General features: G+C 37.2%; 1 protein-coding gene across 2 annotated transcripts; it reads left to right on the plus strand.

Moving 5' to 3' along the window:
* The first annotated feature begins 984 nt into the window (after positions 1-984).
* HEPACAM2 (HEPACAM family member 2) lies at positions 985-25184 on the plus strand. Of its 2 annotated transcripts, XM_039550184.1 has the most exons (10): positions 985-1248; positions 6759-7109; positions 8242-8526; positions 14076-14372; positions 17250-17375; positions 17460-17484; positions 17610-17647; positions 18946-19019; positions 21179-21291; positions 24517-25184. In XM_039550184.1, exons 1-10 carry the CDS (start codon positions 1179-1181, stop codon positions 24524-24526), a joined length of 1389 nt encoding a protein of 462 aa, XP_039406118.1. In that variant the 5' UTR covers positions 985-1178; the 3' UTR covers positions 24527-25184. The 2 variants fall into 2 exon arrangements, with proteins under 2 accessions (XP_039406118.1, XP_039406119.1); XM_039550185.1 differs by lacking the exon at positions 24517-25184 and having other exon boundaries at positions 21179-21295.
* Positions 25185-26963: the final 1779 nt, after the last annotated feature.

The raw sequence follows: 26963 nt of genomic DNA on the forward strand, positions 1-26963 counted from the left end.
GTCGGGTGGTGATATTATTTCTGGTGGGACCACTGTACTTCTGCTTTATTTACCTGAAATAACCCTTGTGTTTCTTAAATTGGACCTGGAAGCATCTGGGTGCTTTCACCTCTCTTTAACTGAGGTAAAAATTGAGTGTTCAGCCCTTCTGATGGGGACTTAGCACCTTGCTGGACCCCTGCTCCTAGCACACAGTGACAGGGAGGCAATACCTTGCTGCCAGTCCCTCCTGCACAAAGCAGGATACAAGTCTAGCCTAATATTTGTTAATCTGTAATAGTCTGCCTAAGTGCTGTTTAGTGAAAAATATTGTGTGGTTTTGTATGGATAAACCATCTCTGTCACCGCTAACATTTGCTGCTGCAAACTGTTGCTGCACAGCTCTGGGAAGGTTTGTCCAGTTTGCTGCTGATTTGTATGGTGAATGACAGCTTTGGACAAAATCCAAACCCTACATTAATATTAATTTAAACTGATGTAAGTTAATGGAGAAGAAACAATAATCAGCAGTTAACAATTGTAGTAAGCTCACCACTCCAGCCATAGGATTTTCATTTCAAAGATGTCTCAGAGGCACTTGGCATCACATGTTGTTTAGAGAAAGGGAATTCATTCTTTGCTGAGTTATGTTAAGGAAAAAAATACAGAAAAGTTATGGGTTTGAAAGTGCAAGGAAAAAATTAGTAAGGCTCTTTAATAGCTGTTTAATGGGGTTTTTTTAAGAGAAAATGAGAGGTTGTCATTAGAAAAGATCTGAAAAAATATTCTGAATACCAATTTTAGTTTGAAATAAGCAGAAGCATGTAGCATCATGGTATTTTTTATGAAACTGTAACTAAAGGAAGTTAATAACTGTATAACCTGTTCACTTGGTACGTTTACTTACTTCTATTAATTAAATGTACTTTGTATTGTGTGCCCCATTTATTACATTCTGTGTCATATTTGCTGTGACTGTCAGGGCAGGGTTATGATAAAGTCAGAGGCAATGAAGATGGGTGCTCATCTAACAGGTGCTCCACTCCCTTTGTTCTTTGTATACACATATTCAAATCACGTAAGGCAGGGGACAGGATAGGACCTGTTAACTCATTGCTGATTTCCCTAGCAAATAAACCAGCAGCTGCAGGTCCAAGCCCTGGCTTAGTGCTGAGAAGGTGGCATTTGTGTGGGACAGGATGCTTCCATGGAGCCCTTTAGCAAACTTCTTTTGGGACTTACAGTGCAAAATATATTTTCTGCTTGTAGGTAAGATAAGATATGAATTATATTTGATTGCCATTGTGGAAATGTGAATTGATTATATAAGATTTATCTTTATAAATTTAAAGATATTTCTGTTGTATTGTCAGATGTTTTATTTCAGGAAGGTAGCCTAAAAGCTTTTCATCAGATAGTGGCAACTTGTTTTGTAGTTGAAGCTAAAGTTTTAGCAGCTGAACAAAAATGAATGCTATACATAATCTCTATGTAAAACGTGGGTATTGATTAAATATATATAATCTACATTTAAAACTTGAGTATTGATTAAATATATATCATTACATTTTATTGAGTAATATATACATTGTGCATTCTTTTTGACAAATCAGGCTGGACAGGTTCTGAACCAAGGATTATACAGAAGCTGTTACACTTCTTTAAAAGTTTATTGAGACAACACTGATAACATTATTTTTCACTTCTTTATGATTGATTAATTTATATGTAATACCTAAATGTAATTGGTATTGAAACTAAGTTAAGCTTTTAGTCAACTGAAGAATGTCTCCCCGTTAATAGTGCATTTGTTTGGTGTCTGGGTGCAGTTCTCATTAGGGTGCATTTGTTATCCGTGCAATGGATAAAAAATAGATGTTCTATGTACTTTGGCAGAAATATCCTGTGATCAAATGTTAGATAAACTTATTTCTACAAACTACTGTAACAACCTTTTTTTATATTTGTTTCTGTAAATGTCAACAGAGGAAATATATATTACAAATGCAGTGCTTCCTCTAATCATTCACGTATAAGAACAATTTTTCTTTTATCATCTTTGTGAACGTCACAGTTCTAGCTTATTATAGAGTCACTTAGTTTCCTTGATTTTGAGCTCAATACTTTTTCAAGACTTTTGGCTTCGTAATAATTGATGGTTTATATGACGAATATTGGATCTCTTCTTTAAAAATGAAAAATATTTGGTTGATAAAAACCAGTGACTTTGTTCTTTACCTACTTGATCACTTTATTGGCTATTTCTCATTAAAATCCTACAAGAGCTATTGTCATGCAAGCAGAGTGCTTTAGAGTACATCTTTGTTCACCAGGAAGTCTCACACCCTTACCCATACTCATTTTCTAGTAAGGGAAATTGCTGCTCATACTTTATATCATGATGAGAATCAGGTGCGTTGGAGACATGACACAAAGGCCACTGAAGACATTGACCTCAGCAAATAAAACTGAGTCCTGTAACAAAGCTCACTGGAACTTTTTCTTGGGCAAAAATCCCAATCCAGGGAAGAGTATGCCTGAGTTTTCCATGATATAAATGGAGGTATAGAAATTGCAGCTTCCCTGGACCATTACACCTGGGTTGTTTGGGGTTTTTTTTCATAAATGAACATACCTGTAAAAAGGGGGGAAAAATATTATCACTGATCTAGAAACATTTTCATTTCTCACATTTCAGGAGAGCTGAAAGGGTAAATGAACACTCTAGTGAAAAGCCGTTGAGAATCCAAACTCACTTAGACAAGGAGATGTGCATGTTAAATTCAGAGAATGCTAAAACCTCGCTAGGCAGGTTTCAGTTTATGCCATAAACTCAAAAGTTATGTCATAGTTTTTTATTTAAACTAAAACTGCAGCTCTTGTTTTATGTCAACAACAATTCTGTTGTGCTTGCTAATACTGGTGATAGCAAAGTGAGATGGAAGCAAAGCACAGATCACTGAGCTCCAAATGGAGGTCGTTGTGGTACAGCCCTTACGATCATTTTACAAAAACTAGGTTTTGGAATTCCATTGTCTTGGAAAAAAGTGTATTATATTTGGAAAGCTGTAGGGATAGGCTTAAATTTTATGGAATTTGTGCCTGATAAATACGAATTTAGTTTGACACATTGACTTGATTTTGCTATTAACATTAATTCAAGGATTAGTCATAACAGTCTTCAGTTTAAATTAAAAATTAAAATTAGTCTAATACAAGTGAATCATAGAACCTTTTAGGTTGGGGAAGACTCTTAAGAGCATCAAGTCCAGCCATAAACCTAACACTGCCATTTCCACCATTAAAGCATGTTCCTGAGCACCACATCTGCACATCTTTTAGGTACCCCCAGGGAGGGTGACTCTTCCTCTTCCCTGGGCATCCCATTCCAATGCCTGACAACACTTTTGGTGAAGAGCATAACCCTCTCAATAAAGAATATTCCAGACTGAAGAAGACATGATCTCTGAGAAGACCAGAATTCTGCCATCGCTGCTCCTGTAAAACCCGTGCTTTTGACAGAACACCATTATTTAATAACTTGCCCCACTCTCAGCCTGCCTTCTCCCTTGCCCTGCCAACCATGGAGAAGCTCCTGTGTGATGTTGGCACTCCACAAAATCACCCCAGCAAAGCCAGAGAGAGCAACAAGAACTGGAGTTATCCAAAGCCACTCCTGAAGGGACTGAGGGGAAAATGGGGTTTCTGCCCTTACCGCCTCTGGTCCTAGCTAAAACAGTTTCCTTAACTGCAGATCAAAATCTCTTTCCAAGACATTACACAGAGCCAATTTTCCCTGTGAATCAAATGGGACAAAGTTAATTTGCAGTTTCTATTCCCACAGTTTTTTAACTGCAGAGAAAATAGATTTTCCAGCCCCTATTCTCTTTTCTTTACTCTGTTATGCTGTTACCTTCCATACTGGTGGTCCCAGTTATCCTGGTGCTCACAAGATCTGCTTAGGTTTTGTGCTAATTTTTTGCACAAACAGATCTGTGAGAAATATTATTTGTTTTCCATATTTTGTGACTGCACTGCTTCTGTTACTGGCATGTTGTCCAACAGCACAATCACCTATTTACAGCTAAATAAACCCAAAAATTGAACAGCATTGTGCATAAAGAATGAGTAAGTTTATGGACAGATCTTTTAGTTGCAGATCTCTCTGTGTTTGAGAGATGTGTTTGTTTCAGTTGATCTAAAAATTGAAATGGGTGGTTATATAATTGGTGGGTTATGTGAAATAGATCTCCAGCATTAAATATTTTGTGAAGGATTCTCCCAAGGAGTCTCTCTTTTTCAAGTGGACAACAGCAGTTTAAATCTGATTTGTACTGTAAGGTTGTCAGGGAGCATATTAACGTCTGAGAAGTGTTAGAACAACAAAATACTTAATCTCCTGTTAACCAGAGTCTAGCAATCCTCAAAGAGTTGTGCAGTGTTAGAAAACTGCGAGAACAGCAGGCTACAAATAGTGTTAAAAAGGGCTAGGGGAGCAGCCTTCAATTTGATGTGCATCATCCGTTTTAGGTTTTTCATCTAGAAAGTTAAGTATGTAAACATCTCTGTCCTATGTACCCCCACTTAAGCCATTTCACTTTTTTTCTACACTCTTTTTTTACCCTGTTCTCCTCCTGTCTCAGCTGAACCCCAGGCAGTTCTTTGCAAGTCAAAGTCCATGCAGCCTGAAGCCCTCTGCCTGCTTCCTCTTTAGCCCCCATTAGTGAGGGCTTGCCAGATACTCTGTCAAGGGATTTCACTTTCTGTATATTTCCCTGTTAGTATTCTGCAGCATTTCCTTTGGTTTTCATGTCATGCCCTCAGAAATGCTGTGAGCTATCTTTAGCTGAGTGTAATACTGCTCAGCTTTATGAAAAGTGAAGCCAGCCACAAAATTATTTTCTTGGGGTAGATTCTGTACAGCATTGCTGGCAACCCATGAGCCAGTCCCCTCACACACCATCTCTGCTCTGGTACTTTGCATGCCCTTCCAGAGTACTTCTGACAATAATTACTGGCACTACTGCTGCATCTGTAGCCATCGCCCCCTTTTTGTGTCCCCACCCTGATCCCCAACAGGTTTTCCTTGCAATTAAGTCGTGGCAAACCGTGCACTAAAATTTGATCATTCTAACCCAAAAGGTATGTACAGATACCATATTATGCTACTGAGTTGATATTTTTATCTTTTTCTGTCACATAACCTAGGAAATTAGACAAAAATGAACCTTTGACAATTTCTGTCATAAAGAATAATGATATGAAAGTAGGAATTTAAGAAATAAAGTTACCTCTGCATCATATTAATGAACACAGTCACATATTTTTCATACATAGCTCCCTCTGCCCTTCCCTACCCACCCTTCTCTCTCCAGGTAGAAATTGATTCCATGTACATCAGCTGGGAAGTTACTTTTTGATTACAGGTATTTGTGAGCATGTCAAGAATCACAAAATCTCAGATTGGAGGGACGTCAAGGATCATAAGGTCCAACCAAAAATGATCATTAGCAGGACGAGAATAGATGGTGAATGGTGGAAAGTGTTGCATGTTGTCCTGGGCAGTGTGTTCTCAGTCTCCAGTGTGTTCTTATGCAGTAGCAGATGGATTACTTAAATCACAGTTTTTACATTTCTTACTTGTAAGGGGTTTCTTTTTCCTAGGGTTTTTTAGCACTTGCAGCATGCTTTTCAGCAAGATTGAACACAAATCTGAGCAATCAAACCTGCAACTAGAGTCAATTGGAGTTGCATCTTGAACATACTAAAATGTCTTTATAAGTATTTTGAAAAATCTTGTCTTTAATATTTCAAATTGATCATCCAAAATGAGTCTGTATGTTTGCTGTTAATTTTCTCTGGGCTTAAATTCTTCATCTGTAAAGTTCTATCAGTTAAAATGGTGTTGTGAGATCAGTTCATTGCTATTCTCGTGAGTGCCATGGAAAAGTTAATGTGAAAATCAATCGCTTAGTCCCAAGACTAAAGTTTTAATGGTGTTCTATAAATATGTCTTAAGCCAGCACAAGAAAAATTATTTAAAAAATATATGGTAAAGGCAATGATTAACTGAGGAGTGAACTTTTTGCACCATAACAGAGACAGAATTCTTGGAATACAGAATTAACCATGTGGCTGAATATTTCACTTTTGTGTGTATCAACAGCAAGCCTTAATTCTGCCAATTTCTTAAGACTGGAATGCTTGACTTTTGCAAGCTTAGTATTGTTTCTGGAATTTAGTCTTACAGGTACAGAGCAGTCAGCAATAACAACAGCAACAATAATAATATGTAGTTTTAGTCAGACATCTGTGAAAGTGCTGCTTGTCAGATTTTCAGTCAGTTTCTCAGTATAACTGGCAGAGTACCTAAGAAGCTCCTTTGTAGCTGAACCAACCCCGAAAAAATCCTAAAAACTGAGTGATCAATCCAAGATTGTTAGTGTAAGACCTAGAAATATGAAATATTTTGAAGGGAAAATATTTTATACATTAAGGTAAATATACATTATCTCATTTTTGTCAAACTTTCAACAGTAAAAGATCCTTCCCTTGGCTTTTTGTATAGTTTGAGGCTAGAGCTCTGTGGCTAGATCCAGCTTCAAGGTCAGTGAGCTCTTGCCCCTTTCTTACTTAAAATCTGAGTTATAACCATGCAAAAAAATGTAAGTTTTAGCCTTGAGAGTTTTTCCACAGTGAGAATTTCTCATTTGAATTTTCCAGGTTTTCCATTTGTGTTTTGGGTTTGTTTATTTGTTTGTTCTTTCATTTTTATGCAGGTATTTGTTCTGCCTTAAAATTGACAGTACCATCTCATACCATCCATGGTATTGAGGGGCAACCACTTCATCTTACTGTTGACTACAATTTCAATGCTACAGCTTCTGAAATCCAGATAATTTGGCTTTTTGAGAAGTCTCAAAGTAATCCAAAATACTTGCTTGGCTCTGTAAATCAAAGAGTAGTTCCAGACTTGGAATACCAGCATAAATTTACCCTTATACCACCGAATGCATCTTTGAGGATTAATCCATTGCATATCAGTGATGAAGGCAATTACATTGTAAAAGTCAATGTCCGTGGAAATGGCACCATAGCTGCAAGTCAAAAGATTCAAGTAGCTGTTGATGGTAAGTCAGTGACAGATAGTATCTTCATTTCGAAAATAAAATTACAATAGTTTTGAAGTACTGGTTCTTAGTATCCGGTTATGATACTGTCTCATTTAATGCAACCATACATGAATAAATGCTAACAATTAAGTGATGTTGTTTTCTACTGCTGCTGGAGGGAATACTAAAATATATCTTTAAGCAAAATTAATATATTCACTGATGTTTCTATACCATAAGGAAAAAAACTGAAGAGGTATAGAAACACTTAAGATTAAATTAGACAGACTTCTAAAAAATATGATTTGATAAGTTTCTGCTGTGCTATCACGAGGATGCATTGAATTTCAAATTGTCTTTTTCTCTGAACAGCTTTACCTCCTGTAACAAAGAGAAGTCATTGACTTTTGCTGGTGACTGTAGCCCTGTGTCTGTAAAAGAAGCCCAGATCTGAATTCATGAAGTACTGAAATTTTCTCTTTAGGCTCTGCTTTCTGTATTGGGGACTTAAAAGAAAGTGGAAATGGGAAAGAATTATCTAAAAGGATGACAAGAGGCTTCTGTAATGTATGGATTATACAGAGGTATATATACAGAGGATTATACAGCCCTGTAGCTGTTGGGCTTGAAAGGAATGAGATGAATGACGTCTTGAGGTGACAAAGTTGTAGCTGCCATTTTACTCCCAAACCCATCCCAGTTTGCAGACATCTTCATGACCGGAGCACCCATATTTCAGTGGTGCCCAGTGTGGGCAAAGCTGTGGGCAGTCGTGCTGAGAAGTCACACACAGTGGGCAATGTCATGCTTTGCGCTCTTTTCATTTCTGTGGACTCAGTGATTTGTATACAAGAGGCAAGAGGCCGTGGTACACCTGACTGCAGCCTTTATCCTATTACCAGTAATATAAACAGTCTGGTTTTATTTATGCACCATAACAATTCTTACAGTCACCAGCTGAGAATATGGCCTTCTTTTTTTAATCTTTAACTACATTTAAGAGATAAAACTTGAAATATGAGTAATTTCCAGAGAGAATGATGATTGCTATTTGAACTATCTTGACCATGATGACTGTAATATAATCATGTAATCATGAATGTAATATAATTATCACTTTAACAACTCTTCATATCTCTTTATTTTACAGTTCCAGTCGCAAAGCCAACTGTACATACTGAACCATCTTCAGGGGTAGTGGAGTTTGTAGGGAATATTACCCTAAAATGTACTGTGGATAGAGGTACAAGGGTAGCTTACCAGTGGATGAAAAATGGGAAGCATCTCCATGCTGGCCCTAATTATATCTTTTCATCAAACAATGCTACACTTCTAATTGTTCCTGTTGTAAAAGAAGATATTGGAAATTACAGCTGTCTGGTATCTAACCCTGTCAGTGCAATGGAAAGTGAGATAATTGCACCAATCATATATTGTGAGTATATTAAATATTCATTATTATCTTTGTATGAATAATTTCTCTGGAAGGAGTGCCTCCAAATATGAAAACAGGCAGAAAACAGTTGAGCTTGTTTGTAATAGCTCTAACTTAAAATGGGATAATAAAATTATTCAGTGTTGTGTAGTTGTGAAGATCAGTCTCAACTGCGGAATTCAAATAGGAACTTCAAGATTTTCACAGATGTCTTCAGATGTGACTCAAAGGAAAAAAATAATTAGATTGGTCTACATAAAAATATTGTTCAAAATGGAAACAACAAACAGTATCAAAAAGCCAAGCACAGGAAGTACCAGGCTGAAGGACTGCTATTAATGGGTTTCTTCAAAATCATTTCAAGTCCAGTCCTTTTTAATATTTCCATTAATGGCACCAGAAAAAAGATAGGGAGCATCTCAATGAACTTCATTTATGACACTAAATAGGAGGGCTGAATGACAGTGACAAAATAATAGAGCTGGGATGAAATTTGCTAGTAGAAAAGGAAATGGATATGCCCTTTCAGAGAATAAAAAACATGAACTTCTGCTGATAAGATTGAGATTGATTGGAAAGTAATCAAGGCAGTGAGCCTGGGGGATTGAGCTATCACAAGATATCTATGAACTGATAGCATGATTCAGCCATGTATTTTGACTGGAAATGAAGGCACCTGAAAAACCAATTGAGTTGCAGGAAATAAGATTGATTTAATCAGCATTCAACAATTATACTATAAATCTTAGGGCATTCTCATTTTGGTCCATGTCAGGCATTCCCAGTGCCTCCTCAATTTTCAAGTAGCACATGCTACACATATGTGACCCTGCTATGCTCTAATCCTCATTTCCTCAGGGGTCGAATTATACTTCTCAGAGGAGAGCTGAAATTAGGTTAGGACTTACTTTGCCACCAGTCCTATTCATATATAGCCTGTTTACCCAGGGGCCAGTGTGGAAGGCACAGTGCAAGGACTGGAACTGGATTCCTGTCCAGCCAAGGAGTGGTGCTCATTCCTGCTTTCACCAGGCTCTGTCATCTGGCAGCTGGTAGGCAGCCCATGCTCAACTTGTTATGATTGCACTCCCAATATATTCAAAACCTACATCTCTTACATCTCTAGCTCTCATATCTTCCTCCTCCTCCTTTTATCTCCTTTCATCTCTGATTATCTATTTTGCTACCCTTTTTTAATTGTAACTTGGAAGAATTGGGTAAGGGGGTGACTTGCATCTAAACTATGAGGGAAATCTCCACACTGCACCAGAAGAGAAAAAGACTGCCTAAATTAGCAGAGGTGAACAAGGACATTGTTAGATATGAGCTGATGTAAGCTTATAAGATTGACAGCAGTGCAGACTTGAAGAAGCAGTTTCAAAGAGTCCTAAACAGGGCAAATATTAATGGACCTTTCATCTCATTATACAGAGGAATCACGATACTCTGATCTACAAGGAAATAACCAGTACTGATGGAGCTTTTACTTATCACTACTGTAATTAAAAAAAAAAAAATCACATTCTTTCCTCAAGGTAGCACATTTTTATATGCCTGCTTTTGTAGAGAACAGTCTCAGCTCACTTATGTGCTTAAAGTGCTAAGAAAGAGAGCTGAAGGTGTATGAATGCAGTTCCTCTACTGTGTTTCTCACTTTAATGAGCTGTGAATCAACCTTATACAGGTCTCTCTTCAAACTTGGGACACTCTATCCAGCCTGACAGCCTTCTTCCAATGCAATAAAGTCAGGTCAGGGTAGAAAAACATCTGCCACTCTTGCTGCCTTTCTGACAGCTCTGTTTGTTGCACAGCCCGTATGAGATTTGAATTTCTGACCTGTTGCACACAGGATTGTCTCCAAAGCACTGATCACGCTGACAGGTGCCTGGGACACTTGCTCTGACAACGTGTGTGCCCTTCAGTCCCAGCTCTGGTACTGCTTCTTCCTGTCTTCCTCACTCAATTACATGCATTTGTCAGCAAATTTGTAGAATCTTTCCAAGTTCTAAATTGGAAACCTGGTTTTGACCTATTGTTTACCAGAATTTTAAAATCGCAAAGTTACTTAAGTGTCCACATTTCTTGAATCTTCTGCTGTTTGAGTGGTTGTGCTATACATCTCTATCAAAAACCTTGAGATACACTTTTTCTCCATGTGTGTAAATATTATTGTGTATGCATTTTCAGAATGTCCTTTGTAATTAATCAGAACTGAGGGTTTGCTTTGTGCATAATGTAAAATCTGAAAAAAAAAGTATTAAGAGCAAACAATGCAATGCTGAAAGGCTGCAAATATATATGGTATTCTCTATATCCAAGTCAGTGATGGGAATTGGGGTCTTACTTCCTGAGCTATATGAAGTCACCTAATTTGGTTCAACCTCTGCCTGCAGAAGTAGTTTGTCTCCCAGCTCCCAGTTGTCAATAACAATCCAGAACAGGCCCCGGGATCTCTGTCTGCCATATGTCAGTGCTGTGGGGGAGTTACTGGAGGTGATAAAGAAAAGGTCACTCATGGTAAATACCTGCCATCTGCTTGGAAACTGTAAGAGTCTCGTAGTGATAGGAGCAATTGGAAATATTCCCACAGAGCAGTAAATTGTTACTCAGAAAGATTGATTTATTATTTTACACATCATTTAGTTAACTGGTTTTACTGAGACAAGAGGCAGTTTTCTGTAGAGAACAATACTGGGAAGGGAAAATAGAGCTGAGGGATCCATGAAGGCTGTAATTGTGGGTTTTTACTGAGTATGAGAAGTGGTTTTTAATTCGCATTTTATTAATATTATCCTGCTTCTCCATTAGTTATGATGATAATGCAGCCTGGAACATGGCTATTGCAGCCGTGTGACTCAGAAACAAGTTATTTCAAGACTGGAAGAAGCTGCTGTCCTGTAGGCTGCAGCAGACACTGTTGTACTGTGTTGATAGAGTTAAATTTAGCAGACCAAGTGGGATTCTCTTCCTCAAGTCTTCCAAAAGATAGAGTATCCTTAGTACTAGAGAGGTAATGGTTCATTGCCTGCTTTTTAGAATCATCCTTGAAGCTGTGTATATCTGTCAGTTACACCGTGTTTAGGGACCTTGATGTACACAATGCCCAGGAGAGGCAAAAGATTGCTCCAGGCAAAGCAGAAGGGTAACCCGATCCTTGTGTTAACTTCAGCAAGGAATGCCACTTTTCAGGTTTTGCCAAAATTTGGCTACTTCTTAAGATAATCTCTCTTTGATTTTTTCAAAGTTACTTCCCCAGCCAGTGTGTGTCAGTGTTTGTAATAATGATTTTTTTCAACTTGCAGCTTTCGTTAAAATCTAGTTCTCCTTGTTATCTCTTTATGCTGCACTGTTATGATACTGACAAAAAAAGCAGAACTCAGTTCTGATTCTTTTGAAGGCTGTGGCAAACCACCCACTACAGTGAGGGGGCATGGGAACCAGTCAGCTATTCTTACCATTAATCTCTGTTAACACATATCAAAGCCATATTATCAGTGAAAATAAAAGCTAATTTTCTTAAGAAGGGCGAATTGGATTGGAAGAACCATGGAATGCTCTGAAAAGTAAAAAAAGTATGTTCCTGCCTATAAATAGTGTGTGAGGGGCTTTATTTCATTTATGAAAGTGTCAAAGATCAGTACATCTCTTCTCCTTTTGGATCTGAAAAAAAAGGGAAGTAAATACCTGTATGAGGTGAGCCCCTGTGAAAACCTCCCCTTCCACAGAAACATGCAGCCCAAGTGAGGTCAGCCAAGCCAAAACAGTGGGGTATAGGTCTGTACTTCACAGAAATGGTCATTACAGAGTCAGCTGGCTCTTGGAGACAATAAAGCAAGTGGCTCAGGAACTGCAGAGCCTGTGAGGAAGCAGCCCAGCATCTAGAACTTTAAGAAATGCTTTGGTTCTTCAGAGTGGCTGCTGCAATGTAGGTGGGAGCAACACTAATTCATGCTGAAGTGAATTTGTATTTCATTTCCCAAGAAAATATTATGCGTGATGTTGGCCATTCCTTAAAATGAGACTGCAAAAAGCTTACCACTAGGAAGTAAGTAGAGAAAACGGAAAGGTTGACAAGTTTATGTTGTGAAATATGGACATTTACTTAAATGTGGACTAAACTGAGGTCATACGTGGTGATCTATATTCTCTTGTCTAAGACTTAAACAGAAAAATCCACAAAATGGCCTGGTTTGTGCTGTGTGCTGGTGGCTTAGGTGTTCTTGAGAATAAATGAGTCTTAAAAAAAAAAGACAGTAAATAGAAGTGTATATTAGAGGAAGTTCTAACAGCATCCTGAATTTCCTGGTGGGAAATAGAGTCTGAAATGTACCAGTGTGCAGCTTCATGTAACAGGGACTTTCCCATTCAAACCCAGCAACATTATCTTAATTCTTCCAGACAGCCATAGGAAGGTGGAGATATTACTCAATTCCACTGTACTGTCCCCATTTTGTGCTACACCACTCTGTGTGAGGCAGCTTTATTGATCTTCAGAGATCCTACCAAAAAGATACTCTGCATATTTTCTTCTTTGGCTCTCTCAGTATTAGGTCTGTACATTTTTGGTTATCCATGTAAGTCCTCAGGGAATTAGCAACATTGAAATCATTAGGTTGTTTTGGGGCTTTTTAAACTAGAAAAAGTGATTTAATAAGGCACACTTCAAATATTATATGCTCTACATTAATTTACTTTGATAACTGTAAAAATAATTTTAATGTGTAAAGATATAAAAGCCCCAATGATCTGAAATGTTCTAGTAAAAATAGCATGAGAAATATTCCTTTAATATTTAAGTATATTGTTTCCCTTTTTATTTTCCTATGCAGGTTACACTAATAATACTGATCTGCTAAATTTTTTGAGTAATGAACACATGACTATGGAACAACATATGCTTCTTCTAAGTATATTCAGGAAAACAACTTTTCTTTCAGCAGAAGGGCTTACTCTTGAAAAAAACACAGTTGTTGGAATAGTACAAGCCTACTAAAGTGGAGGGAAAGTTAAAGTTTATTCTAGCAGTTATTTATGGAAACATTTTTCTGAACTTATCTAAGGTACATCCCACTCAATATTATACCTGTAAGGTAGTTCCCTAAATAATTATTATACTGTAAATTATTGCAGTGAATGTAATATTTCAAGGCTAATTTGTACACTTTTAATTGTGCAGAGAAATCACTTCTGCCAGTAAGTTTGACATTGAAGTAGAAATCAAATTATGTCCCTGAAGATGTGCTCCTTTACTTCATAGAAATCCAACTGATTTCAGTTTTCATTCTTTTTATCATACTGAGAAATACATAATCGTGCTTTTTCCCTAAACAGCAATTAGACCAGTATTAAATGGGTTAGCCTGAGCTAAGCCTGGCACAAACCCAGTTATTGAACAGAAAGCCTTTTAATTGAAATGACTGAATGCCAGCCATTCTAAAGGCTAGTTTAATTTAAATATTCTGACTTCAGAGATACACTTCTGATTAAAGTTTAATTATGTGATTTGATTTTCATTTTCTCACTATATTTCCCTTTTTTTTCCAATGCAGATGGACCTTATGGACTTAGAGTCAAATCAGACAAAGGTCTGAATATAGGGGCAGTGTTTACCGTTGACATGGGGGAAGTTGTACTGTTTGACTGCTCAGCAGATTCAAATCCACCAAATATCTATTCATGGATTCAGAGGGATGACAATACCACTCAAGTAATCAAATATGGACCCCATCTGGAAGTTGTATCTGATAAGGTGGCCCAGAAGACAATCGATTACATGTGCTGTGCTTTCAACAATGTGACTGGAAAACGAGATGAAACTCATTTCACAGTTGTGGTTACTTCTGTAGGTAAGAATGTAACTTCATTGCTGTCAGCATAACATGTGAGTGGAGCGTCAGCCCCAGAAAAAGGAAGTCATTCTTAGAATATGTATCAAAATTGAGGTCTTGCTAAGTATATAGTAAAGGGGCTTTTGGACATTCTGTGAGATACGGGTTTTACTTGCAGTATGACACTGCTCAGAACACAACCCACTAAGACACTGAAGTTTTGTGGGATTTTGTTACAATGTTCATGCAAATGATTTCCCTGTCATATTTATGAATCTCTGGATTGATTGCTGGGTTCTGAAGAACACATGCCTTTATTTCTCATACACTATAATCTCAGCTCCTGTACAATTGTGTTCGACAGCAACAAAGCGGTTTTTCAGAAAATCTCCAGAAGCATAGAGCGAAGAACAAGATATTGAGGAAGTCTGATATGTCTTCTCAGTACAGGTGGATACAAGTATTTCCAAATAAGGAATTTATGCTATTGATGTTCAACAAGATAGACTAAGATTGCCTACTGGAAAATTTAACAAAGCAATTTCACTTGTGCTGAGCAAAGAGGTCAACCATTTGTTAGTCTGGTAAACAAGAAGAGGAGATGTCCATCTTTCAGGCTGACTTACTGATTCATCATAAATACAGGGCTTTCAATATGCTGGAAGGAAGATGTGTTGCAATTTCGTAGTAAGAATACTGCACTCAAAAACTAAATATTGTGGTTAGTAGTGAAAGCAAATGCAACCAGAACTGTGTTGATAGAAATAAACATGACATTTCTCCAGGAAGTTCATGTAAGCTATGATATTCAGCTGAGATTTCCTTTCAGAGGCCAAAAAGAAGGAAAGACTCCACAGGTTCATGTTTAGTTGCACTTAAAATAATAGATTTGCTAATTTCAAATATTTTACTTAAATCTTATTAAAACATTTTATCCTGTGTATGTAAAAATATAAAAAAGATAATTTCCCCCCTCTATAGCCATTTTCTTTTTGATGAGTGTTTATTCAAATAGCAGTAAACCCAGATGTCAAGGCTATACTTTGCAGAGCAGCACTGACTGATTGTAGGAGGTGTGAATTCACACATAATTCATTCTCAGTGATGCTGCTCAGGCTAAATTCTGATTGCAACTGAATAAACCTACTAAGCAAAGACTATGAAAATTGTCTATATTTCTTTTCTTTATCCCCGTAATCCTAGATACAGAGCCTGGACCATGGCATTCAAAATAGTGGAAACCCCACTTTCAGTAGCGACAGGAACTCTGATGTTTCAGAAGATCTTACACAACTTCCCCATGGGACAGAAACTCACCTATATGGTGCTATAGACAGCTGCCTAATTAACCCTAAAAATTATCAATGAAACAATGATTTTACTAAGTTACAATGATATGAATAATTGCAGTAAGTTGTTACCCAGTTTTAGCCAACATTCTAAAATAAGATGCAGTATCTCATGTACACAAGTCATTGCTCAGTTTTCAAGTTTAGTCAGCTTGAGTGTGTTAAATGCATGCAAAGAGCATGTCTTTGTTTTCTGCACTGATATATCTATGGAGATGTGATTTATTGAGTCTCCATTTGAAATGACTCACTTTAAAGAACAATTTGAAGGACTCATCTGATTCTCCAGCATTTGGACTTTTCCTTTCTAAGGAAAGCAGTACACTGAAGGACTACAAAATAATTGGTGAAATTGCAGTGATTTATTTTCCCATGTCTTTAGGACACATCTGGCTAGAAATCCTCATATTTAATCTTCATGAAAACCACTGCACATTTAGCCAGCACAATGCCCGTGAATTACATGGAGATGTAAGTAAATGTAAGCAATTCTAGCTCTCTGCACAGGAGCTCATCTACTACTGGAAACATATCCAGCTAAATAATATACATTTTAATTGTACTAATAAATCTGGCACTAGCAAATATGCAACATTAATTTACCTGTATGGATTGTGACACGTCCTCTAATTACATTAATTCTGCGCAGTTCAGAGCAAAAGGAGGAAATTAAGAGTGCACAAGCAACTATGTCTGGTGTTTCCTAACTTTCACATTCTTGTCTTTGCAAACTCACTGCAGATGTTTTCCATGTGCTTTTAAGTATGTAATCTATGCAATTTGTGTTTGTGTTGTATCAGAAAATCCTGCTGGAAAACTGCTGCTAATGCATACCTTAGCAAAAGGCCTGAGCAAAGGAAAGAAATATTTTGAATATGTTTAGATATGAATACAAACAAACATAACATGGTGGAGTCACCATCCTTGGAGGTGTTTAAGGCAAGACTGTGCATGGAACTTAGTGCAATGGTGGTCTTTGGCCATAGGTTGGACTCAATGGTCTCAGAGGTTTTTTCCAACCTAATTAATTCTGTGATTCTGTGATAATTTATTGGTTTCTGATGTGGTTTGATAAACAACCAGACTGTCAGTGATCTGAAAATCTTTAGAAAAAGCCTAATGGATCTTTCGTCCTCTCCTCCTTTATAGATCCTACTGCTAGGAGGATTTCCCTCCAATCTAGCACAAGCTGCTCTCTCACCCTATTTTTTGGTAGTACAGTGTCTTTATGCCTCAAGTTATAATATGCATCTTTTTCTGGTGCTGTAATTTGTGGATTACATTTAATTACTTTCATTTAGCTCTAGGCACTAATTTGCTCTGGAGTCTTATCTGATACGCATATCATTGCTTTTTCAGTTCAGGAGATTTGTGGGGAAAAATAGATATTACCCATTCACAAGACCCCACATTTTGTATCTGTTTTGTATCCCTATGCAGGTTTACTAGCTTCGGATTAATTTAAAAAAGATGAATTTTTCTGTGTCATTGTAGCACATTGTAAAGAACAAGAAATTAAATACAATACTCATCTTTTTTGTCACAGGGTTGGAAAAGCTGGCCCAGAAAGGAAAATCTTTGTCTTCTCTTGCAGTAATAACAGGAATTTCATTATTTTTGATCCTAGCTATGGCCTTTTTATTCTTATGGAAAAGCTATCAGCCACATAAAGGTATGTAAAAGTTAAGCACAGTCCAGCTCTTCTTTTGGACCATTGGAGCAAAAAGAATAATTTTTCTTTTTTTCTTCTTTTCAGTGATACAACAGAAGCTACAGAGGAGGTACAAAAATAATTCATTCTTAGGTCTACAAGTCCTTTCCATCCAGAGAATTGCATTTTTATTAATATTAATTTTCTTTCCTTGGCTTATGATGTCAAACTGAGAAACATGTTTATGTTTTCTAGGGCAGAGGCTGACTACAGAAAGGCACAGGCCTTTTCAGGTAATGGTAATGAAATAAGTGTGAGCATAAGGTCAAAATCCATTCCTGAAAAAGAAAAATAGCATCCCCACATAGAGGAAAAAAAAAGAAGAAAAGGAATAAAAGTGTGTTTTTATGTTGGGTTGCACGCCTCTATAATCACTTAATTAAGATAAGACCTAAATGAGAAGTCAGCATGGGTTTAGCTCATGTCTGGAGCTCATAGCAGTATGTACTGTTGCCTTGAATTCTACCTGTTAGTCCCAGTATTCTGGGATTGGAATACCTGTATTCCGCTGTTGTGACCAAAATTACTTAAATCAGTGTTACTCTGGGATAGCAGTGAGAGGTGATACGCTGTGGGAGGATTACAATTGAAAATGTTTGTGGCATCAACTGTTACCAAAATCATGAGACAATGACATTGCAGTATACATATCTTCTACCATATTCTGTACTATTTTCTGTGTCATCAGGACCCAGAGTGGTTTTTTCACTGCCTCTTTTCCTTCCACAATCCTTCCCACATGATCCTAGGCAGGAGATGCTAGAGACTAGCCATCCTTTGGAAGGATATCACTTTTATTCCCATTCCTTTCTACCAAAGCATCAGAGCAGACCATAAACATGCACAAGGATAGGGAGGTATATGAAACTTAGGAAGGTAAGAAATTCACTTGAGCACAGAGGGCCCATCACCCTGGCAAGTCATATCAAAGGCTGGAATCTCAACCCTGTTGTTAGTGCTGCAACCTTTGCTGTGGAGTAATGCCCAAGAGACAACCAAGAGCCTCAGATCTCCTGGACAGTACGAGGGTAGATAAAGAGACTAACTACACCTAAATACACGCTGTATCTGAAGACCCAAATAATACTGTGGCACCTATTAGTACCATGTTCCCTTTTATTATTCTCAGCATTATAAAACATTCAGGTGCTACTGCTTCACTACACTATAGTTGTGCTGAATTTATGAATTCAGCCTCTTTTCTATGGGAAATGAAAGTAAATTGGTCATTTTAGCCTTCCAGAATAGAGAGTTTGAATGTCTCTATCAAAATTGTTGATTTTGAGGTTAGGAAGAGGTTGAGGTTAGGAAGAGGCTCCTCACTTGGTCCAAGGTGTGGGAAATCACCAAGCAGCTCTGCAGCTGTCCTGCCTTGCTCCACACCAGTTTAGGAGTTTGGCAGGGAAGTGGTTTAAAGCAGATCACATAACCAGTATTTGGGTGTTTTAAAAATTAGGGCAAAATACATTGCCAGTCATTATTTTCCAGGTTCATATTGCGTCTCTTTTTTTAATCACTGTTCTAACTTCAGGACATGAAAGTGCTTCAGATGATTTTGGGATATATGAGTTCATCACATTTCCAGATCTTACCAGTGGTTCTAGGGTATGTGGTTTTATATCATAAACAGACAGTTTAGTTTCTCTTCTATTTCTCTAAGTATACTAAAATCTGTACTAGAATCCTTCTGTAGGTTTGCTTCTGTTGCTTTTTATGGATGTCTGTATGACACCATATTCATGGCTATTGTTCACCCAGTACTTGCTCTTTCCTTCCTGTGTTAGTAGTTCAGTACTTTGTAATCGACATAGTGCAGTAAGGAATAACCAAGCTCTAAAGACAGCAATCTCCATTCAACTACCCTATATTAAAAGGCTGTTTGCAGTGTTGAGTAGTCGGGTAGCACTGAAGCACTTGTGTCACACAGACAAGAGTATTATTGTGACGCCATTTTCTCCCTTGACCCTAATATTTCTGCTCATGCAGCATTCAACCATGGCAGGGCAGAAAAGGCTCAGGGGGAGTATTTAAAGTTTGAATGTAAGCTAAGTCTCAGCTATATTTCACAAAAATTATTTTGTTAGCTTTATGTATTGTGGGGGAGGAATTAAGCAAAGGAATTTTCCTTGCAGATAAAAAAATCCTGCAACATTTGCTGCTTCCTTGCATTGTGTCTTTGCTGACATTACTGTATAGGAGTTGGAGATCATTCTGATGTGATTTAAAAGGACAAAGAAAAAAATTAGAAACAGCCACAAAATTTAGGGACAACGGTAAAACTTGGAGGAAGTAGAAGAAAGACTTTCCCTTTGCTGGGGAAAATTGCCAGCAATGTAATCTTGTTCCTTCGGAGAGCATCAATTTGGTCAGGTAACGGAGAGCTCTTAAAGCATGGTCACATTGTCACACCTAATTTTTTTTATGATTAGTACTCATAATACATGATGTCAAAAACCAGTCATATATTAATTAATTATCTTCTCTGATGGAGTTAGATGTTTGAAAGATACATTTATAGGGCTAAAGTGCTACCACAAATGTTAGTGGAGAGGACAGACTTTTACAGCAGCAGAGATAAAAGACTTTTAGAAAACAGAGGCGCTGAACTGCATCTGTTATAATTTGTGCCAGTAAGAGTCTAATTAAGTTTAGAGATCAGGCCCTAAATCATTACAGCCTTAAGCACACTAAGTGATAATCACACGTAAGTGATATTATGCTGAAGAGGGTATATTTAGATTACATATTAGGAACAGATTCTTTACTGTGAGGATGGTGAGGCACTGGGACAAGTTGCCTCAGTTGCGGATGTCCCATCCCTGGAAGTGTTCAGAGTCAGACTGGACTTCAAGCAACCTGGTCTAGTGAAAGATGTCCCTGTCCATGGCAGACAGGTTGGACCTGGATGATCTTTAAGGTCTTCCAGCCCAAACCTTCTATGATTCTATATCCCTTAAACTGATCCTATCACAGTATCACATTCTTGCAGGATCAGGGCCTATGTAGGTCAGGAGGGAGAGAGCAGTGTAAAGAACAACAGGATGGATGAACAAGCCATGAAATCTACTATAATTTCCAGTAAAATTTCAAGAAAGAGGAGAAACTCCACTGGTTTATGTTCAGCTACTCAAATTTATAGCATTGTAGGTTAAGTCCACATCTGATCCACTGCTTCATTTTAGTCCGCAGAGAAAGGGGAAAATAAGAAAGTGGTGATAATGAAGAACTGGAGGTTGGGTATAGGCAGAAAGATTGGTATTTCCTTATGGATGCAGAGTCTAGGTAAATCTGTCTTGACATAAGAGGAAATTAATATACTTAACATATTGAACAGTCAGTATTACTTGACTTATGAAAATTACTTGCATTTCTCTCTCTTTGACCGGCCAGTAGGAGCTTTATGCTGAGCCCATGCCCTGAATATTTCCTGCTTTTTTCTGTCTGTTCTCCTGCTTTGCTCTTTATTAAAAGTTTCTTTCTTGACTTGTGGTATGTTAATATAAAGTATTTGCTGTATTAAATGCAAAAGCTGCATCCTAAATCTTTTAAGGGGCTAAATGTATTTAAAACTATTACTTGCCTTACTATTAATGTGATGAGAACTTACCCAAAATGAAATGTAAACTAGCAGAGATTACCTGTTCAATCCACAAGCAAAACTGTGATGAAAAGTTAAAAAAATTACAAGTTACATTATCTGTTTAATTTCTGTTGAATCTTTCCCTATTTGTACTTATAGTAGGAATACACTTTGCTGCTTTCAGGTTTCAAGTCAATCTGTTCCTGGCTCTGACTTTGTCGCAGGCCAGGATATGCTAAGTACGGTTTATGAAGTTATTCAGCACATTCCTGAGCAGCCGCAACAAGACCACCAACAGTAAGTTACAGACTGTGTTCACTCACGTGGTAGCTCAAAGACAAATACTTTTGCACCCAGAACAATTTACATATTGGTAGATGTTTTTTTATTCCACTGAGAGCGTTATGGAAGGAAAGATATAAGCTACCTTAATTCCTCCACTATTTCCTATCCAATCCCCCACTTTTCTTCAAGACTCCAGTCTGTTGTTTCATCATGCCAGTTTTGTTAAAGTGTGAAAAACAAAAGGTAAGATCTTTGAACACAGCTTCAAATGAAAATTCCCACTTAATTTAATAGGGCACCAAAACATCAGCACTTCCTACTGAGCAGGTTAAATATTCAGTCAAGGCAGTTTAATTGGCACATAGCTTCCAGACCTGTCAGCCATGTGCCAAGTAGAGTTAGGGTGGGGTTTTTTGCAATGTTGAAATTGGTCAGCTGTATAATAATCAGTGGTTGTTGAAATAGTCACTGAAATATTAACAGACTAGTACTTGAGTAAGCAGTGTCTCCATAGCAAAAGAATTCTTGTTCTGTGCTACCCTGGCTGGGAACTCCACAGAAACACTTTTGCTGAGTTAAATACCAGGAAGGCCCCAGCACATTGTGCTTATGTCTCATAGACCTGGTTTTGTTCAAATCACCTACTGAGTATCACTTACTGGCATAAGAAGGGTGAATACACTAAAGTTTCTGTAGTTGTGGTATAGCTGCCATAAATCTGTTGTGAATATTGAACATATTTCTTACAAATTAAGAACAGCACACAAGACTTTATTTGGTAACAAGCCTATTATATCACGTTTTCTATGATTTTTTAATGTGTTTTGTTTCTTTTATACTTGAAAAGAAAAGTACACACTCTTAACAATATGCTAATCAGTTGCCTGAGTAATCACAATGTTTATGTGACTACATTAGTATGCAGTACTTAAACTACAAAAAATTTTGTGCAGGTTATATCTTCAACTGTGTGTCCAAGTTATGTATGAAAACATGCAGCCATGCTTGTCAAAACAAGCTGGTCAGTGAGAAAACAACACTGAATTGCTAATGATGTTTTTGTTCTGCTTGGGATTTTTCACTTTGAACCCTAAGATTTTTAAAGCCAGATGTAAAAAAATACCATTCATAAAGTACGTGTTTTCTTACTCTTCCTCTTACACGCCTTCCTTCTCAACTTTCTCACTGATACATGACCTCTCTGAAAAAAGGAATAAATGCAACAACAACGTAACTTGAACTTTGTGACAATTCAGAGTTCAACTAAAACTTTGCAAAGCATATTCTGTAGTTGTAAAGGACTCATTTGCATAAACCAATTTTTTCTGCTCTTTTCATATTTCATATTTTGAAAAGGAAACATAGGAAAAATTTTCACTAGTAGCACAAAATCTGCTAAGCATGATGCTGAGTAAAGTACTCAGATTAGAAAGACCACATTCATGAATTTTCCAGTTCCCTGATCTGCTGAGAAGGAGCACTCTGAGTGGTAAATAAATAAGGACAACTAAGTCAATTCTGATGCTTACAGCAGGATGCTTCAGCTTTCAGTATAAAGGAGAAACAAAACACCACAGAACAGAGAATGAAGCTGGGAAAGTAATTGCAGACTCCTGTAGTGCAAAGTAATGATTGCTTATGGATGAATCCCACAGACTTGGTATGCAATTATCTGTACAATAATCAGCAATATTCATGGGAAAAATGATACAAAACTTGTCTGCACTCTGTTTATGGCAGGAATCTCTCCTTGTAAAAAGCAAGAGAACAGATTTTATGGGAGCCAAACAGATTTGTTGGTTAAGTGGTCACTTTATTCTTATTCCAAATGCTTCTGACTGGAACTGCTGTGATTTCACTGATTTCTTAAAATAAATATGTAAAGAAAAATCAGTCAAAAGCAATGTTTAATTCTCAGATTTACAGTTTGAGAATCTTTCAAATCCTCACTTTGAATGTAACTTCACCAGAATTAGCTGGTGTTTTCTCTCTTGCTCTTAGAAATCCCAGTGATAGTGTCAGAAAATTTGCAGACTAGTCAATGCCTAACACCTGGGAATAGCCATTTCCACTTTTCGTCATGCTTTTTGCAGTCTTTTTATCCTTTCATTCACAAATGCACTTTTGCCTTTGACACTAAATAATTACAAAATTTTTGATGCACACCAGCTCTTGAAAGGTAGAAATACTACTGGAAAATAATTAAATTCTTTAACCCTCTTGGGTTTGGACTGACAGACTTACAACTTAATTGCAGTCAGAACAGGAGGTGAGATGATAGCTGGCTTTGCACTTTTACATTCATGTGCTTCCATTAGTTGCTTTTCACAACAGTCCTTTGTAGATTCACCTCCTCTGCTCCTCCAGAGAATCAAAGGGAAAACACGAAATCAGATTTTGAGGAAATTGTTCTGCTCCATCTCTGGACTCCATAGTCACAGGGAGTTACAGGATAGTCACATACTCAAGTATTTCATTAAACAGATTCTTTTAAGCCATTTTGGTTTGATTCTTTTCTTATCCTTGGACATTTTTTTACACTAAATACAAATCCTGTGACAAACTGAACAACAGGTTCTTCCTCATATGAAAGAAATCCAAAAACGACTGCCAAAGCTAATGAGCAAGAGGTTTAGCCAGCTTTCACAGATAAGCACTGACAGCTCATAACTGTATTGCTTACAAAAACTGTTTGTAACTTAAGTTTCATTTTCACTCCAAATGAAGGTAATTTTACATCATCTTCCTCTCCTCTGATCCTTACTGTTTCTCTCATATCTAGCATTAACTATTTCACAACTTTCTGCTCTGCCAGCTGTTGAAGAGCAGTAAGGATGCAAAGCCTTGCCAGGCATTTGGCACAGGGTTGTACTGTGGACTGCACTGGCTCAGTTCATGGTTACCACCACCCTTTGGCAGGTACACTATTGTTGTACAATAGGAGCAGCTTGAAATTGCTGTACAGAAAGAGCAGCAATGCAGGATGCCATATTAAGCATTATGTTATTTATGGCTCAAACCTCTGTTGTCTTTTAAAAACTAGACATACTATGCATACTAAAAATTTAGTCAAAAATCAGTGTGTTGCAAATATGTCCCCAGAGATCTTATTCAGGCTGAAGAACTGCTTTGTGTTTAGAACTGCTGGTTTGTTTACATGTTTGCAATCGTTCTTTTAAAGAACAGAAAAACAGTATTGTGGACAATTGTCATATATATATGTATGTTCTTTCCTAGATGTATATGAAGATACGGGAACAGGAAATCAAAGCATCTGAAAATACCAAAGTTACTTCTCTTTCTTTATGATATATTGAAAGGAAATGCCAACAACTCCAAGAGTAGCAAAGGCTACCTTTTCTTGAAAGCAACTTCTCTTCAGACTGACAATCCCTTTCCTTGGGGTGCTCCAAATTGCCCATTTCTTAATTCTTTTTTCTTTTTTTTACGTAATAATTCCTTGGAAAATATGGATATTTTTAATTCTTTTTTTTTTTTTCTTATCAGTGAATACAAAAGACAAAGGGATAGCTTAAAAAATGCACTATAAAACATGCATCTTTTTTTTAAAAACAATCGGCAGAGGCACAAGTAGGAATCAGGCCCAAGATGCCATCCATGCTTGTTTTATTTAAAAAATTGCAAAAAATAGCATACAGGAGGTTTTTGTATTTGGGTTGGCTTTCACAGGAGAAGACCTCCATACTGGCCTGAAAAATAATAAATGCAGTATGTCAGACTGCAAAATACATTTGGGATTTAAAGTCAAGTCAGTCTTTTAACTCATTTAATGTGACATAATTTACAAGCATAGATACTGATCTGTCAGGCAGTTACAGTTTTAAAATGTACATACATATATTGTTCAGAATAATGTGTTCTCATTAAATTCTGTTTCCTTTGCATTTTAACTGGTTTTCTATTTGCTGATGAAGAGCCTGTTTCTCATTGACTAGGAGAGCAAGTAATATTCAAGTTATTTCCAAAAGCTGCAGAAAGTTCAGGGTATTTGTACATTAAGATAATTCTCCAGTGCAAATGAAACCAATATTACTCTGTTTAAACAGTGTGCTACAAGTCCCTTTGCAAATAGAGGAACACTCTTCCAGAAGCTTCTGTTAGCTGACTTCTGAATCCTGCAGGAAAATTCACTATTATTTCCACAAGGTCAGCTATTAGTTGGTGTCAGTTAGATGCAGTCAGGGAAAAGAAGAAATATGAACAGAATTAATCTACAGGAAAAAAAAGATACTTCAGGAACGGTTAATTTGTGCAGAAAAAGAGAAAGCATACAGTGTGTCCATGCTTTAAGATGGGCTGTATGGTATTATTTAGAGCACTCTGTATTATGAAAAATAATTTGCACTTATTTAAAGTATCTCCTTAATCCATATTTACTAAATATTCTTCCGGTCTCCATCTTTCAAAGACAAGGAAAAATGACATGGTTTTCAGTGAGCATTCTGATCTTGTGAGGCTGAAAAAAAAAGGAAAAAACAATTGCACCATTGTGCATGAGAAAAATAGGATTTGGCATTTCACAGAGGCAGCAGGTGAAGCCCAAATATGCAAGAAGTAGTGACATGATCTCAAAGATAACGTAGTCACCAGATTTGCTCCCTAAGAAATAGCCATCTGACATGAAGGCATCTAAGGCAGAGGCTCTAAGTAGGAACATTTGGGCAGAACTCTGAAAGACTGAGAAACTTAGAGAGTTCCCCATAAATTCCTCCGTTGTTCAGTCAAAGCTGATTTCATGTGTGTTTCAAATTGGGACAGCTCTTTGGGATTTGCAAAGTCTGATTTTCACGCTCTTTTTTCCTCCTCTTCTTGGTGGAGCAATAATTTTAATTGCTCTGAAGGGAGCATGCTGATTTCTGAAGTGCTTGAGACCATTCCATCTTACCACACTGCATGTCATTGCAGGCCACAGGGCAGGAAATGCAGATAAATTGAGAAAAAGTAGTTTCTCCACCTCTGGACCCTCTGTATTCAAAACTGACAATCATATATATTTTTCTAAGGTTTTGTGGGGGGAAAAAAAGAAATCAGGTCAATTTCAGTTCCAGTCTACATTCTTTTAAGCTCACCTATATATATATGCCTAAGTGCATTTTAAGGGTCCCAAAAGATTTTGTTTCAGAATCTGTGCTCATGTCCCAGTAAAAGATGAGCAGAGTGTTTTGGATTAAGCCATTCATCAATAGTGTGAGATGACTTCAGCAGTCCAATACAAAAGTCCACCATAACAGTCTTTTAAACTTCTGAAAAGTGCCTGTAAAAATACCTGTAAATTTAATAAAACAATTTTGTTTATGCATCATGTAATGTCTAACAGTTCTGTGTGTCCATGCATTTTCACTGGAAAGGACACCTATCATTAGGTTGGAAATAAGAAACAAAAACCTGCCTGTTGCAAGTAAAATGTTCCTTGGATGCCCCATATGCTGGTCGTGGCTGCCACATTCCTAGTCTCCACTTACAACAAAAATTCACAGCAAAAAACTGAACTGGTAGGGAAATTTATTTTACTACAGGAAGAAGAAAAACTGTCTTAAATAATTCTTCTAGCTATGGCAGCAGAACCAGCTCTGCAAATAGGAATATGTTATTGAAACAGACAGAGAGCAAACACAAGCAAGTCATCTTCTGCTTATAATATATTGTTCTCATCTGTTTTTGTT

The sequence above is a fragment of the Corvus cornix genome, chromosome 2, assembly GCF_000738735.6.
Source record: "Corvus cornix cornix isolate S_Up_H32 chromosome 2, ASM73873v5, whole genome shotgun sequence".
In the NCBI taxonomy this organism is placed as follows: Eukaryota; Metazoa; Chordata; class Aves; order Passeriformes; family Corvidae; genus Corvus; species Corvus cornix.

Excerpts from the sequence above, each read along its gene's own strand:
- HEPACAM2 (XM_039550184.1), top strand. The coding sequence starts at position 1,179 with ATGCTTCCATGGAGCCCTTTAGCAAACTTCTTTTGGGACTTACAGTGC. Across the intron at positions 17,485-17,609 it reads CAACAGAAGCTACAGAGGAG|GGCAGAGGCTGACTACAGAA; the intron begins GTACAAAAATAA and ends TATGTTTTCTAG. Across the intron at positions 17,648-18,945 it reads AAAGGCACAGGCCTTTTCAG|GACATGAAAGTGCTTCAGAT; the intron begins GTAATGGTAATG and ends TTCTAACTTCAG.